This window comes from Artibeus jamaicensis, unplaced genomic scaffold (genome assembly GCF_021234435.1).
Source record: "Artibeus jamaicensis isolate MK-2021 breed Jamaican fruit bat unplaced genomic scaffold, CSHL_Jam_final contig_484, whole genome shotgun sequence".
Taxonomy (NCBI): domain Eukaryota; kingdom Metazoa; phylum Chordata; class Mammalia; order Chiroptera; family Phyllostomidae; genus Artibeus; species Artibeus jamaicensis.
The window spans coordinates 3,088,694-3,105,362 of NW_026521859.1; the positions used below are offsets into that span (position 1 = coordinate 3,088,694).

The 16,669-nt window shown below is 44.5% G+C and overlaps 1 protein-coding gene across 1 annotated transcript; it reads left to right on the forward strand.

The window, feature by feature from the left end:
• The first annotated feature begins 712 nt into the window (after positions 1-712).
• Positions 713-13,465, forward strand: LOC119059745 (glutathione S-transferase A2). Its single transcript, XM_037159558.2, has 7 exons — positions 713-819; positions 5,193-5,299; positions 7,628-7,679; positions 7,866-7,998; positions 10,075-10,216; positions 12,233-12,364; positions 13,095-13,465. Exons 2-7 carry the CDS (start codon positions 5,213-5,215, stop codon positions 13,215-13,217), a joined length of 669 nt encoding a protein of 222 aa, XP_037015453.2. The 5' UTR covers positions 713-819; positions 5,193-5,212; the 3' UTR covers positions 13,218-13,465.
• Positions 13,466-16,669: the final 3,204 nt, after the last annotated feature.

Here is a 16,669-nt window from a genome sequence, read left to right on the forward strand (position 1 = left end):
TTATTGAGTTCCAATTATGTGCTGGGCTCTGTGCCAGACCATGGGGACGTCACTGAGAAGAAGATGAAAACCTGCCCCCGGGACTTCACAGACTATGGAGAAAATGGACATTAAACATTTAATGTAAAAGACACAGTCGTAGCTCAAAAGAGAGTATTCCAAACAGAACAAATCACATATGCAAAGGCCCGGAGGATAGCAAGACTGGCTTAAGTGTGGCATAGAGGAAAGTGTATACCGACCTGGTTGCCAGACTTAGCAGAGAAAAGACAGGATGCCCAGTTAATGTGAATTTCAGATACACACTAAATAATTTTTAGTATAAATATGTCCCATGTCTGCAACTCTCATTTACTTGAGTGTCCTGTATTTTCTCTGCAACCCAACATAAAAAGTATTACACAATCGGCTTGCCCTTTACCGACATCAGCTTCCTGCTCTGCTCACAGTGGAGGTTTATTTATCTACTGTAGTCCTTGCACCCAATTTATGAAAATCTCACCATAAGCTCCTTCCAAAAGCCGTGCCCAACTCCCTGGCAGAGTCCAACAATACGAAATTCTTTGCTTTATCTTTTATTTGCTGACCTTGACAAGAAACATATTAACCAGTTGTTTTCTGATATGAAGGATGACTTGGCTTTTTTTTTTTCTATTTGGCATCGGACCCATTGACCCTGAACACCATGGGAAGAGATTTTCTTTATCTGGAAGTTACACTTTTCAGAGAGGAGGAGTCATTCAGTTATAAAAACAGCTGTCACACACATGAGGACTTGGCACTGAGTGGCTGAGCAACTGGGAGGCAGGCTTTAATAAGGTAAGTACTGATTTTATAAACCTTCATACAATGCCTTACATCCTCATACCTTAGTCACAAAAAAAGGGAAAGTTTCCAAAATATGTCATTAGCACAAGCAAATGTTTGTTTTCTACTCACATTGAACGTCTTTGGTGTGCTAACAGGACAATTGCTATTAGGTATGTCTGTATGAAAAAGTAAAAGCGAAGAATTTAGCAAACTAGGGCACAAGCATTGTGATGTAAGGAAAATTAATGTGAGGAGAAAATGTTGTTATCATTGTAGATAACCTGAAAATATGACCAGGGCAAGTGAGAGTGTAAGTGTTCACACTAAAGTTACTTTCTCTATGGAAGAAGTCAACACACACAGTTGTGAATGGTAACACTGTAATCTGATAGAGGCTGTGAAAATTCAAAATTGAAATTTGTTATAACAGGATGAAATTATTCTAAATGTCATTGGAACGAGATTGTATTCATTCCCAGCTATGCTTAGCCCCCTGAGCAGTCTGGCTCTTTCTCTGGGGCTCATGGCAAGCCCAGCCCAGGGCTGGGGCAGGTTTCTCACTGTGGTGCTGTTGGCGAGGTGGGCTGGGTAATTTGTCGTAGTGGGGAGCTGTCCTGTCCATTGGCTTTTTGTCTGCTTGCTTGTTTGTTTGTTAAAAATATTTGTTATAGAAATGTGCATTTAATTGGTTTTAAGGGCTCTACTTGACAATAGTGTTATCATATATTTCCTCAAATTTTTAAATTTTACAGCTTTCAGATATTGACAATAACTATTTGTTTACAAGTTTTGCAAGAAATCATCCCTCCGCCAACTCTGTGGACAGAGTTTCCCTTCCTTTTCCTCTGCACTAGTAGGAAGGACAGAGTGGGGTAAATTGCCATTCTGGTGCTATTTCTAGTCTGCAGAGTTGAATGCAGGTGTGAATGGCTAGAGAATTAGTGTCTTTTCAAAACAACTTTATCCTGGAAAGATTACATAGAGCTAATAGCCAAGTGCAATCAACTGTCTGGTATTTCCAGCTAAATAGCCAAAAAATGTGTGTTAGGACAACATGGTTGATGAATAAAAGCTAGTTAACATGCAGAAAGATTTAAGGTGGATAAAATTGTATTTGTGCTGGAGCTTTGAGTCAAGAGACAGTGAGATGATAGACGGATGGATAGATGGAGAGCTAGATAAATAATAGATAAGTGATAGACAGATGGATGGATGGACTGACAGGCAGAAGAAAGAAGACACATGTGCTACCCAATGTGTTCAGAGCCTTACCTGTCTCCCAGAAACTGGGAGCAGGCGGGGACTTGCATTTGCTGATTCCTATGATGACTTTTATGTAGATCATCACATTTAACTGTCTCAAAACCCCTCAAATTACATATACCTATCTTCATTTTTAGAAGAGAAAATTGGGGTGCAAATATGAAACAATCTGGCCAAGTTTATGAACATCATAAGGAAAGGAGTTGGGCTTTGTCTCTAAGTCTCTCCTCTCTCTGCTAAGAAACACCCCCAGAGACTTAACTCCTTAAGTTTATGATGGAATTATCATAGGATATATTCCTTTCAAGGAATATAAACCTACTTCGTTAGGAAGGTAAAATATAGTTATGCTAGTTCTCAATTTATTCACAGGTTTTTAGGGTATCAATATAAAGCAAGACACACACTTACTAATATTTCTTCTTGTTAAGCCACTAAAAATCAGGCACCAGAAAGACACTTGTGAATTCAATGTCTCTCTCTCTCCCTCCCCTTTAACCATTAATTGGCTAATGGATTCTGAATGGGGCAAGGGACGAGGGCCTCAGAGAGAAGCACAGAGCCTGCTGACGTGTTTCATGGTGGAGTGCAAAGGCCCCAGACCTGAAATCAGAAGATGAGCTCAAACTAACCTAACGCTCGAAAAACACAAGCGCATAGGAGAGGCACTTTATCTCTTTGAACTTCAGTCTCCTGGTCTTTAAAGCAGGGTATTAAAAGCTGTTTCCTAGGGTAGTTGCAGAGGCAGATGCACTCGCTAGATACTCGCTGCGAATCAGGAACAAATGTGTGACCTCTGGCACATTGTCACATCCCTCGGGTTCTCACTTTTTGTTGACCAAAGTTTCATGGTAGGGTCTGGCCCAGTCTTGACCAGGACATTGGGGACCTCCTACTTGGGAGGTGAAGAAAGTTTCCTTTGAGGAGGAGCTTAATGATAAAATATTACATAAGGTAGAAGTTATTTCCCTTTGTAACTTGATCCTCAATCAACAGAGTAAGGGAGCTTAATGACAGGATGTGAGTCACTAAGCTCTGTAAATTCTAGCCCATAACAAACATGTTTCCGAGCTAGTGGAGACTTTATTCCCCTTCTCATTCTGCTGAATCATAGCATCTCCATTTCCCATGATAAGAAAGTATACTACACAAAATCTCCGCTTATGAAGCAGGTTGATTAAGGGTGTTTCCAAAAGACTCTTTATTTTCTTCTTTTTTTAAGAATCCTCGTTCAAGGACATGCTTATTGATTTTAGAGAGAGGGGAAAGAAGGGCAAGAGAGAGGGAAAGCAACATCAATCAGTTGCTTGTCTCACTCGCCCTGCCTCGGGACTGAACCCACAGCCTAGGCATGTGTTCAGACCAGAATCGAACCAGTGACCTTTCAGTGTGTGGTGTGACGCTCCAACCAACTGAGCCACCGCAGTCAGGGCAAAGACTCTTTACTTTCTAAAGCTTAGGCTATTGAATCTCATGTTAACAATGTGGACATTGAACACATTGTGATATCTTAAATTCAAGTCACACTCACGTTTTCAGAGATATATCCATTTGGGTAAAGGAAAGTATATTTTTGTCCCAAACTTCACCACAACAATTTCACAGGAGAATTAATATATACTAAGCAGAGTTTGGGATTTACATAGAAAATTCAATCTTCTAGCTAAAGATGGTTCCTCTCTAAGTCCTGGCTTTAGATCCCTGCTTTCGATGAGTTCTGTGTGCCTCCATTCACACAGTGACAGAACTCCTGAGTTTCAATATCTGGTTGCAGGCTTTGTCCATTTGCTCTGCAGGCCGAGATAGACCAAGGGCTTTCAAAGTTTGTTGACCAAACACTGACACAGCACCTCTCATTTTTATAATAACCAGGTGCACATGCACACAGTCACACATCTATACACATAACAGATACAACGAAGACTGAAACCTCGTGGAACAGTGCTTACCTTGACTATATATAATGCAGTCTGATAGCTTCTGTTTTTAATTTCGTTTTTTAAATAGGTGGGTATCACAATTCACTTTAGCACTATCATGCATATCTTTTAAAACAACTAAGATAGAAAATAAAGCCAAGATTTTGATTTTTAAGAGAAGTGGGTTTCACTTCCAGGTCCACCACTTACTTTGAGTGAGTTACCCTGGAAACCTCAGTATCCCCAACTGTAAAATCAAAGCACTACCAGAATCGATCTCAGGGGATTTTTGCAGGATTAAGTGAACGTAAACGGGCGAGAGAAAGCCCATCGTGCAGGGGCAGCAGACACTGGACGAATCCTGGTTCCACTCTGTAGACTGCAAAGGCAGTGCAGTTTCACTTACTTTTCTAGGTTGTAAAATGTACCAAGTATAGGTAGAATGTAGAATTCCAAGAAAGGTGGGAATTAGCAACCTGTGTTTATTTAAAAAACTTAAGGTCTTTTGAGCTCCAATTAGGTGAATCTCAGCCCTAATTTCAGCCTTTGAACAAATACAGCATAGCCGTGAAGATGCTGAGGCCTGACTCTGCTCCCTCCCCCACCTCCCCGTCAGTGAAGCCCTCTGGTTTCCAGGCTCCACACGGGCTCTCAGGGCCTATACCTGGGTGGTTTCCATCCCTGTCCTTTTTCAGTGCTTGATGTGGATTTCCATGTCCCTCCTTAACTGCAGTGTGACTGTGCACAGGTCATTTAGCCTCTGGGCCTTGGTTTCATGAACTGAATAATGGGTACATGACAACTAGTTCACAGGGCTGTTGTGAGGATTAAAAATATAATGTTTCTAAAGCAACTAGCACTGGGTCAGAATCATTAGATTTTCAGCAGATATTAGTTGTCTAATCCTTCCCTTCTCCCTAACACGCACACATACAGCCTTACCACAGACTCCCCCCATTAGCCTGCCAAATCAATCAGACTTTACCCAATAGAGAAATGAGAATGGTTTATAGCAATTTCCCAGGGTTGGCTAATGATGGGTGAGAATTTAGGCCAAAATGGACATTCCAGAGACTCTTCCAACTCTGCCAGGAAGAGGGCAGATACTCCTTCAGCATTGTTGGTGCGCTACCACCACACATCATAGGGTGAATTTTCGCTTTTGTGGTTTCGTGCATTCATTCATTCACTCATGTTTAGAGAAAACAAGAGGCGGCATCATGGCGGGGAAGCCCAAGCTTCACTACTTCAATGGACGAGGCCGAATGGAGTCCATCCGCTGGCTCCTGGCTGCAGCTGGAGTGGAGGTCAGTCCTGAGTTCTGCCAGTTTAAGCTAGACCTGAAATTGACTGTATTGAACTACTTTCTTACTAAGCTGAAAGCTTTTCTTAGCTCATCATGAGTTTTGCATGAAAAGAAAAACTGCTAGTTATTAAGCGAGGAACAGATTTAGTCTAATATTAAAATCTCTTCTCGTCGCAGAACAAAAACAATCAAAATAACTTTAACAAACTAAGCGCAATGAGGACCTGATATGGATTTGGATGTAAACACACCACAAAATGTCACATGTAACATTCATGCAACATTAGAAATACGCACGTCCCTTGAATGTTGGTGACAGTAAAGAATCGTCGTGGGTGTTAGGTGTGATCACATATTTTGGTTACTTTACAAATAATTCTCAGGTTTCAAAAATACAGATGGAGGTATTTAAAGGTGAAATATATGATGTCCAGAATGGGCTTTAAATTATTACCCAGAGTGTGGGTGGGCAGAAACACAACATGGGGTTAGTTAGAGTTGGTAATTATTGAAACCGGGTGATGGGTACAAGGGGGGAATCACTCTCTGTCTTTTATGCATGCTCAGAGTTTCCATAATAAAAAGATAAATTAATGTATTTGAAGTTAAAGCATTAGCCAGAAAAATGGGGAGGAGCAGACTGTAAGAAACTGCTTGTTAAAGATTCAGTACAGGCAGTCAGCAGCGAATCTGTTGGGCAGCCTTAAGTTCCAGGTTCCGTGGTAGGTCCTGGGGACACAGAGGTGAGAGAGACAGACAAGGCCCCTGTGCTCAGGGAGCTTACATTCCAGGGAGGATGCAGACAAGCAAATGGGTGATTCCAAGGAGGGATGGGAGCATCCAGGGTGACACCTCTGCCCCCTAAAGGCGCCAGTGAGAAAATCTTCCCAGTCCAGATCAGAGAGACCCAGCGTCTCTGAGGAGCATCTTCCTGGGGAAGGAGTGGTGGATGAACTCAGGAGACCGTGTCTCTGACATTAGAGCCATGCAAGAGGGTCTCAGGTGAGGTGGCCTTGTGTGAAGGGGGCTTCTGGTGCACTCCCTTCGTGTGCTGACCCTCGGGAACCACGTGTGTGGCCGAGCCTTGGATTATACTTTCTGGATTGCTCAATGAGTGCATAGGACTTCATCTGGCCCTTTCTGAATTTCATGAAGAAATGAGCACACACACACAAATACAAATAGTGCCACCCAGCTTGTTTGGTTATATACCAATAACCCTCAGTTTCACTGCAGTGCAGTCTTCAGCTTTGGGTTTGGGGACATGTTCAGGGCCTCTGGGCAGGATGAGTTCAGCAGAGGAGGGTGGGTCGGAGTGAGGCCGCCCCAGGCTGCCTCTCCTGAGTCCCAGCTTGACTGGAGAGTGTGTGGGGCAAAGACTATAGATCAAGAACAGAGGGCATTTGCACCAATGTTAGATTTCTTTAAATTAAAAGAAAAAATGATGGATGATATTATGAGATAGTAGCCATCTTTAAATATCTAAGCACAACTTATATTTATGAAGCACTTAGCTTTCGCTGGGCATTGTTCAAAGGCCTTGGCACACCTAGTTGATTTAATCTTCACATCAACCTGTGACACAGGTACCATAAAGATACACATTTTATGGATGGAGACTGAGACACAGATTCAAGAATGTGATTAAGCAAAAGAAACAAGTACATGAAAGAGGCAATAGTCACATCCAGGCAGTCATATCAGAAACCAGGGGATTTTTGTTCCTTTAAAATTTAAGAACTAATTTGGAAAACGTTTTTTCTTCCTTATTGGGAATTCCAGCCTAGTGTGTCATACTTTTCAAAAGGGAACATTCTGAGTAGAAAGAGTTCAAGCTGTACAGCAAGGAGGACCCATTTCACCTGCAGTGTGGCCAGACGATGTGGACTGAGGCCCTGAGTGGCAGCGTCTCAGATGGTCATTGCCCCATGGGTACCCCGAGCTGGGGCACACACACTGTCCTGTCTCAAGTGGAGACAAAGGCTTTCCCAAGTTGTTAAAACTCCACAACTAGCAGAACTTCCCAGTCCCTTCCCTCCAGTAACACTCTGCTCCCGAATCACAACCTAGTCATTCACAGATAGAAGAGCAGGGCGGAGGTGGATGGAACGTCCAAATAGGAGCAGTTGCCTGTTGCGACCCACACTCTCTTCCTGGTGGCTCTTACCCAGATTCACAAATGGCCGGGATCGCACTCCTCCGTGTGCCTGCAAACTTGGAGAGCTTACCTCCTCCACGTTATGTACCAGACAGAGGTCATTCAAGGCTGAAAGTCCTATAATGCTATGGAATGAATAACAAGAACTCCTTTACTGTTTCTGCTTTCCAGTTTGAAGAGAAATTTGTGGAAACTCCGGAAGGCTTGGACAAGTTAAGGAACGGTAAGACCAAGTGTCTAAAGTGCTCTGAGGAGCGCATCTGTAAAGTCCATAACGAGGTTTGAACACCAGGCAATAATTTTTGGTTTCCTTTCATATCTTTAGTCATTTCAACAAACACATTTTCATTACCAGAGTGTGTGCTCTATGAAGCACTTCAGTCCACTTTTCCTTTTCTCCTTTCAAAAGATGGGTATCTGCTGTTCCAGCAAGTGCCGATGGTGGAAATCGATGGGATGAAGCTGGTGCAGACCAGAGCCATCCTCAACTACATTGCCGCCAAACACAACCTCTACGGGAAAGACCTGAAGGAGAGAGCCCTGTACGGTACTTTTGCTGTGTTCCCCCCTCAACGGTGAACAGGAACTGTTCAGACTCTTCTGTGAATGAGCAGGCTGTGTCAGGGATCACGACCAGCAGCAGAGTGGGCCTTGGAGGCAAAGACTGAGGTCCAGCCCAGCAGGGAGCATGAGCATGAGCATGAGGGGTTCTGCCTGAGGTGGAGTCAAGCAAGTGGGAGCATAGAAGGAGGCTCAGTCCACGGCATAGCACAGGGAGTGACAGAGGTGTCCACACACTGATGAACTGTGAAGCCAGGAGGAAGGTGCAGCCTGGACTCCAGGTGCTCAGGCCTTTGCGATGATAAGGCTGGGGAGGGGAAGATCCAAAGGAGCGAAGTTTCAAGTTCCAGAAATTACTAGAATAATTCCCAGGAGCCTAACCTATCAGCTGGTTGTGTGGACTGGCCCCTTGACAAGGGTGAGCAGAGGCTGGTCCTCAAGAGGCCGGGGTTACCTTGCACATTTGGAGACAGAACCGAAGCAGCCAGATTCATTCCATACACGCACATCTGGGGTGGGCTTGGGGGTTCTCCTTCCCATGGTGGTGGGAACGCGTGATGGAAACTAAAGTCTTGTAAGGAACTGTTGGCCGTTACTCAGGAAGTTAAACATAGTTACCATATGTTAGCACCTCCACTAGTAGGAATGTACCCAAGAGAATCAAAAACATATCTACACTAAAACTTGTAAAAAAATGTTCAAGCCCTGGCCAGGTAGGTCAGTTGGTTAAGCATCGTTCCAATATGCCAAGGTTGTAGGTTTGATGCCCTGTCAGGGCACATACAAGAATCAATCAATGAACGCATCAATAAGTGAAACAACAAATGGATGTCTCTCTCTCTTTCTTACTCTCTCTCACCTCCCTGTCTATCTCTCTAAATCAATAAATAAAAATTGAAAACATCCATAACAGCATTATTCATAATATTCAATTAGTGAAAACAACAGAAATGTCCATCAACTGATATTAATGAACAGAGTTTTGTGAATCTGTCAATGTAGTAATATTTGGCCATGAAAAGCAATGAACATGGATAAACCCTGAAAACATTATGTTGCATAAAGAAACCAGACACCAAAAGCTCATATTGTATGATATCATTGAGATGAAATGTCTAGAACATTTATATTCATAGAAACAGAAGATAATTTTATTCTCAGGGTTTGGGGGTGGGGACAGAAGGAAATGTGGAATGTTACAACAGCATGCAGTAATTCTTTGGGGAGAATGAAAATATTCTGAAATTAGAGTGAGGTGATGGTACAGAAATCTGTGACTTTATGAAAAAGTACAAAATTGTACATTTAAAAAGAGTGACATTGTGGTATGAGAATTATATGTCAATAAAGCTTTTATTTATTTTTTAAAAGAAATCACTTATAAGAAGCCTGGCTAGGAATAATAAAAACATATCTCCTGGAATATGCAGTGGTTGGAATTATATAAACAATTACACCAGTTCAGGGGCAACTTTAGGGGGAGTCCGGAGCAGTGCAGACATGGCCAGAGCTCGGGCCCCGCCCCTGGGGAGGGCTGTGGAGGGTGTTCCATGGGGAACTGCGGGGAGCACTGCGAACGCTGGGCGTGTACAAGGGCCTGATGCAACAGGATGAGAGAGGGAGAGGGACATGACACAGGTGGCTCTGCCAGGGACTGTCTTCAGGTCACTCAGCTGGCGGGTATTTAGCATTGAGTCATACTGAGTGTGTGCCCAGAACAGACCACAGCACAGCTGGCAAACCCTGGGCACAGTCTCAGTGGTTACTTGCAGTGATCCTACTGGTTTCTCTGTGCCTGTGACTCTGGACCCCTCACTGCTGTTCTCTGGCCCTATATCTGGTCATGTGTATAATGAAAATTTTAGACATGTGTGTCTATCTACCCCGATGCGAAATGTTCAAGTTCAGTGAAAACTGTAGCTGAATGAGTGGCTGTGAAAAAGCGCCCAATGGAAGTGGTTTACCTTTCACCTCCTGGGGCCCCATTGTTTTACATTTTTAAAGAGTAACTTGTAAGTCGGGCGACAATTGACAATTGGGTCATTTTTGTCTTTCAGGATTGATATGTATTCAGAAGGTATAGCAGATCTGTATGAAATGATCTTGCTTCTTCCACTGTGCCCACCAGATCAAAAGAGTGCCAAGATAACCCAGATCAAAGAGAGAACAGTGAACCGCTATTTCCCTGTCTTTGAAAAAGTAGGTGGTCTGTTCTGCGTTTGGCGCACTGAGATGAGAGAGGACAAACAGCAGTGGTGCCTGGCAGGCCTGGGGCATTGACCCTCGCTTCCCGAGGGCCTCCTGAACACGAATGTAGCCCCTGGCTCCCTAGGCGTGTTACGGAAATCCGCTGTGGGGAGGGTGTGTGTCTATTACACCCAAGTGATAATCTCCCAGGAACATCCCCATGGGCTGGGGCCCAATTCAGAGCTCCGTGTTTGCTGGCATATTGTGTCACGGTGACAGCGGGGCCGTGGGAGGCCCTGAGAGCCACACCAGCGATGGAGTGGACCCCACAGAGACCTGCTGTGCAGGGGCTTTTCATCCAAGAGGAGGAGCACGATGAAAGCAGTTGGTCAGAAAATGTTCTGACAGCATGTGAGGGAGACAGGGGACCAGCTGCCCAGCAGGAGAACAGGCTAGTGTTTCAGGGAAGGGTGAGATGTGTGTAAACTAGTGGGGGTCGGGGGATGGTTGGGAGGAGACAGATGAAAAGATGCTAAGGAACAAATTATGTACAAAATGTTGGGTCCTCAGACTTTAGAGGAAAGCCTCTCAGCGTAAGGAATCGGGATTCATCATTACGTATGTAGTGCATGTCATAGTTTTCACTTTGAAGGGAAGAGAAGAACATATCAGATGAAAACTTCCTGAAATCAAGCTAAATAAAAATTATGAACTGAATAATGATAAGAGATACAGTAGGAATACATAGAAATACAAGGTTTAGCATCAATACCCTCATCTCTATAAAACATTAAAAAGCATTTATAAGGCAATCTTTCATTCATCCTACAAATGTTAATTCCTTACTTGTGTGTCCATCAGCATTCAAGAAACAAGGAATTTAATACTAACCTGAAAATACACTGTCCTGGGCCTTGTGGTGCTGAGCGTTTAGGGGACATCATGTAATGGCAAGCTCATTAGTCACTGCAGTTTGAGAATCGACACTTGCTATCATGTTACCTCCATGGTAACATGAAAAAACAAACCTTACAAAACACTTTTTGATGTTATTATAATCTTTGTTAAATAATTACCTATTCTTTTATATGTATACATGATCTGAAAGTGTATTTGCCAAAATGTTGCCTTTAGTGGGTGGTGCCGTATGTTTATTCTCTTAATACTTTGTGATTTCCATATTGCTGGACCATTTTAATAAATATCACATATTTCCCCAGCATTTTATTATGAAAAATTTTATACCTTCAGAAAAATTGAAATAAATTTACAGTGAACACATATGTGCCTACCACAATACAACTATTAACCTTTCCATATGTTTGCTTTATGATGAGTTTCTATCTTTCAACCCCTTTCCTTATCCATTGAACTACTATTTTTGGAAATATTACAAAGTGAATTTCAAGCAAACTTAGACAGTCACACCTAGACACTTCAGCAGTGCTGAACAGAAAACAGTGCAAGTTAGCAGTCAGAGTCAATGCTGTAAGGGAGATGGTGAGTTCACGTTGACCCAGGTTTATGTCAGGTCCCAGAGAGAGAGACCAGGAAATGAGGAGAGGACACAGAGGAGAAATGGAGGCTCTGAAACAGTCTGCTCAGCACTGAAGAAGGATGTCACGGAGATGGTGTCTTTGTAAAAGGGGCAGAGAGAGAGGGCAGCGTGGAGAGCCGTCCATGTCCTGACACCACAGAGCATCTGGGCAGTCAGGGCGTGTAGACAGAGAAACACGGTGCAGCCACGGCCGGCCCCGGGCCAGCAGAAGATGCACACGGGGAACCCTGTGGCGTGGGAACGGGAATTAGAACCAGTAGCTTGCACTTTAAGTGAAGAGTGAGGAAAGAACAGCAGAGAGAGCCCTGCTTCTCTCTGTCTCACTGAACCAGGGGCAGTGAATGTGGCCTGGTTCCCCCACTGGCCCAGTGAGGCAGCAGAGGCAAGAGGTTGGGCTGGAGAACCTGGGCAGGAACAGGGCTCCACGTGATTGTGCCCCTGTTCATAATCTGATCCCTGCCATTCACCAGGCGCTCAAGAGCCATGGACAAGACTACCTGGTAGGCAACAGGCTGAGCAAGGCTGACATCCACCTGGTTGAACTGATCTACGCTGTTGAAGAGATTGACCCCAGCCTTCTGGCCAACTTCCCTCTGCTGAAGGTAACCTCCGTCACAGCCCTCGGAGGGAGGCCCGCCCCTCCCCTCTTGGAGTCTCGTGTTTGGACTCTTGCACTGGTGATGTGATGACCCACACCACTGCCTGCAGGTCTCCAAAATGTGCTCGTAGGCCCAGGTCTGAGGCATGAAAAGAATCTGGTTTTGCCAAGGGAAGTGGAGGTGGATGCTTCCCCAAGGAGAATAGTTTGTCTTTCTCAATGAGACAGACCACGGACTCGGCATTTCTGTCCCTGGCCCTTCTCCCATGAGAGCATCTGCCCTCGTTGCCTCTGGGTTCCCTTTGGCCCAGATGTGTCCTTGTCTATGTCACCTGAGTCTGTGTGGGCAGGTGTCCTTCCTCTGAGTGCCTTCCTTCCGTCTTCAGTTTCACCTAGCTGTCTGATATCTTCATTTTTCCCGTTTGGAGCCTTTATCTGTGTTGCTCTTCCTTGTATGAACAAGAGTGATGAAACGACAGGATTTCCCTGTAGGGAGGGAGACCGGGAAGACTGAGAACTGAATCAAGTCTTCACCGTGTCTTGGGGGGAGTGCTGTTGAGCTGGGATTTCTCCTCTCCTGCTCGTGTCTTGCTGGCTGTTTGCCAGCCTCATGCTGGTGCTGAGGGGAGTGACTCAGTTGGTGGTGGTGTAGGAGGGTCTGGAGTCCCTGGCTTGTGCTAATGGCGGGCGGGTGTTTGGTCTGCCCCCTGAGACTGTGCTCTTGTGCATTGCAGGCCCTGAAAACCAGGATCAGCAGCCTCCCTTCGGTGAAGAAGTTCCTGCAGCCTGGCGGTCAGAGGAAGCCTCCCATGGACGAGAAAGCATTAGAACAAGCCAAGAAGATTTTCAGGCTTTAAATAAAGCAGACAGGGATGCCCAGCACACATAGAATCAATCTTCTGAAATCTTTCAACAATGAGGTGCTCTACGGAGATGTCAAACCTGTGAAACTAAGAATCTTTTCCGAAGTATAAATGCTAGTTTAATTAGAAATCAACTTTGCAGATTTACTTGCCCAGCAATCTATTTTGTTTAGGTCAAATGTGAAATCACGATCATATTCTGGAATGTGTCTTCCATCTAAATAAATGGAGAAAAAGCTTCATGGACTCTTTGATCTACCTGAAAAGATGCCATAGAACAGTTATTGTCATAGATGTTATCAGAAGAGTTAAGGAGAAATATCCATGTGGCACTTAGTGCCACAAAAACAGCCTTTTCCTGTCTGATGTATAAACCTAAACACTTTCTTGTCCCCCTCAAAAACCATTTTCTTCAGGTAAACAATGCTTGTTTTGTCCAGTTATGAAACGACTATTAATTTCACATGTGATGTGTAATAGCCAGTGTTCTGCGAGCTGGGGAAATAAGGATGGCAAAGCCAGCTATTGTCTCTGTCCTCATGGGGATTACTCTACGGAGAGAAACCAAAAATAGGTCATTCTAACCCCAAACCATGTATATCAATTTCCTAAGGTTGCTGTACCACAGTCCTGCAAATTTAGTGGCTTAAAACATTAGACATTTATTTTCTCACAGTTTTGGAGTCTTTCAATGTGAACGAAGTTGTGAGCAGGGCCATGCTCTCTCCGAAGGCTTCTGGAGAGGCTCCCTTCTCGTCTGTTCCTAGTTTCTGAAGGTTACGGGCAAGCGTGGAATTGCCTGACTTATGGACACACAACTACAACGTCTGCCTCTGTGGTCATGCAGCAGACTTCCCACGTCTGTGTCTGTCTCTAGCCATATTCCCCCGCTTTTTGCGTAGATGCCAGTCATTTGATTGGTGCCCACCCTGATCAATATGATTTGGTCTTGATTTGATTACGTCTGTGAAGACCGCACTGCCAGATGACCACATTCATAAATATCCAGGGTTAGAACTTCGAGTTTTGGGGGAACACAACTTAATGTGCAACACCACGCTCAGGGTTGCAACAATGTTGGGAATGAACCTAGAAAGGACACGTGTATGGGAATCCGTGGGTCAGTCATGACTTCTCAAGGAGGGGAGTCGTGTCTGACACGAGATCTGAAGGAACGGAAGTCGTAGTTAGGGAAGCCAGTGGGTAGAACTTCATTTAAGCAGAAGAGATGGAATTCAGGCAGAAGGGCAGCGGGGTCTATGGCTGGAGAGAATCTGAGCAGTGTATTTGAAGAAAGAGAAGCCGGGAGGCCTCTGGGGAACATTCCTCAGGTGGGGAGGGGAGATGATGAGCTGAGATCGGGGAACGAGGCATAGAGTCCTAAGGTCTTTGAAGGCCGTGGCAAGAAGTTTGGGTTTTATCCTAAGGACAGTAGGGAGCCATTGAAGTATAGCCATATATCCTGCTTTACCAGCCAGACACGCATATAGAATAATATCATTTTTTAAAACAAAAGCGCTTGTGAGCATTTAGTGAACTCTCTGCATGGCTTCAAGCTGCCCCTACCAACACCCCTGCCAACATCCTTAATCTTCTCCTGAGCTTTTCTTCTGAAGAACTTGGCCTTCACCATGACTGGCTGCTTTAGGAGCTTTCCCTTCCCCGAACTTTGTAGTAGCCCAATGGCACCACGCCAGGGATAGGAGCAGCTCCAGTCTTGTTTTGGGCAATGTTTACCCGTATTTGCTCACTGATGAAAGGCCACAGTTTCTAACAGTTTACAGTTGGCAGGAAGTTCTGGTTTCTCTGTGAATGGCAATGCTTCATACCAACTTTCCTGAGGGAAGGGACCTGGGTGATATTTGTCAAAACTGATGCTGTGGTGATGCAGCCACCAGAGTTACTTCGGCCTCCCGAGTGCTTCCTGTGCTGGCCAATGTGGCGGTGGCCATAGCTCACGTGGCCCCAGAGTTTCTGGGCCTTCCTCAGACTAGATGCTATGTTGGTGGCCAAGACTCCGATCATATCATATCTTTTAAATAATCAATTTAAGTCACTCAAGCATCCATCTCAGAATAGCAAGAACATTCTTCCCCCACCCTGGGATTCTCTGTTTCATGTTTAACTCATCCACTAGGGGGGTTTACTCTACTCAAGGACTCAAGTAGTCTTGAGTCAAACAGAACATTCAGTCCTCTGCTGCAACCCCTGTTTTTGCTGCCCTTTGTGCCTGTAGTCCCATGGACTCCTGATCTGATTAGGTTGAGTCAAAACACTGGTCACCATTAGTCCATCTGAGCAGCTGCATCCTCTGTATCTGCATCCTCATCCTCTGTATCCTCTGTATCTGCAGAGGGAAGGAAGGGAGGTCTCCCTCCTTACTGTCACTCAGGCTTGGGTTCTCAGACTACAGATGGAGGTGTACATCTATCTCCCCCTGGCATGTCTCTGTGGCACTGTGCAGGAGAGGCTGGGATAAAGTGATTCCTAGCTTCAGCCACATACTGAGCCCGTAACTTGGGCTCCCCCAGGAAATCTAGGATTTATGGAGTTGAGCTCAGAGCCCTAGTCTTTTCATAGTGTGAACCTGCCCCGAGTTGAGTGGGGTGGGGCAGACACAGTCACAGGACACATGACTCATGCCCGTATGTTACAGTCCAACTCAGCCCAGCCAAGGTGTCCCAAGATGACTTCACAGGAGGCTCTGGTTCCCTTTGCACAGTTACCTGTTCTCTGTGGCTCTAGACTCAAGAAACTGATGAGGAGGAGAGGCCTTTGTTATATGCCCCTCCAACAACATCCTCATAAACCCTTGTTCTGGAGCAGAAGTTCTTAACCCTACCTAGCCCTCCTCAGTTGATAACAAACATTTTATAATGCCTTTTATTATTCTGAAGTAAACTTTAATAAGATTTACCTCATTGTGGCTGGTGCTATAAAAACAAGAAGAATGAGATATCACCTTGACTCAAAAACAGTGACTGAAGAGAGTTTAATGAAATATCTATTTACAAAGACCAGGGTAAGGTTAAGATACTTGAAAGATGGTGAAGCCCTCTGGGTCTAGACACATGGGAGGCCTCTACCTTCCCTCCCCTCAGTCAGTGTGACAAGGGTAGAAAGCAGTAGGGAGACCTAGGAATTCACCAAGAGCCACAGGTGCAGGAGGGGGCCACCACAACCAGAACTGGTGGCCTTCACAGAGGAAGGTACCCGCTGCCAACCCCAAAAGCCCAGGACCCATGGACAGTTCATAAAAACCACAAATGACTAGAGAAGATTACAATAATTTGTGACTGGTTTGTACAGCTTTATACACTTTTATGCTATACATAATTTAGGTTAAAAAAATTGGGATTATAAATGGTAATATGTTTTTAATTTTGGGTATATATACTGAATTATATCTTAATTTATATTTCCTATACCAAATGTTAAATATTTTG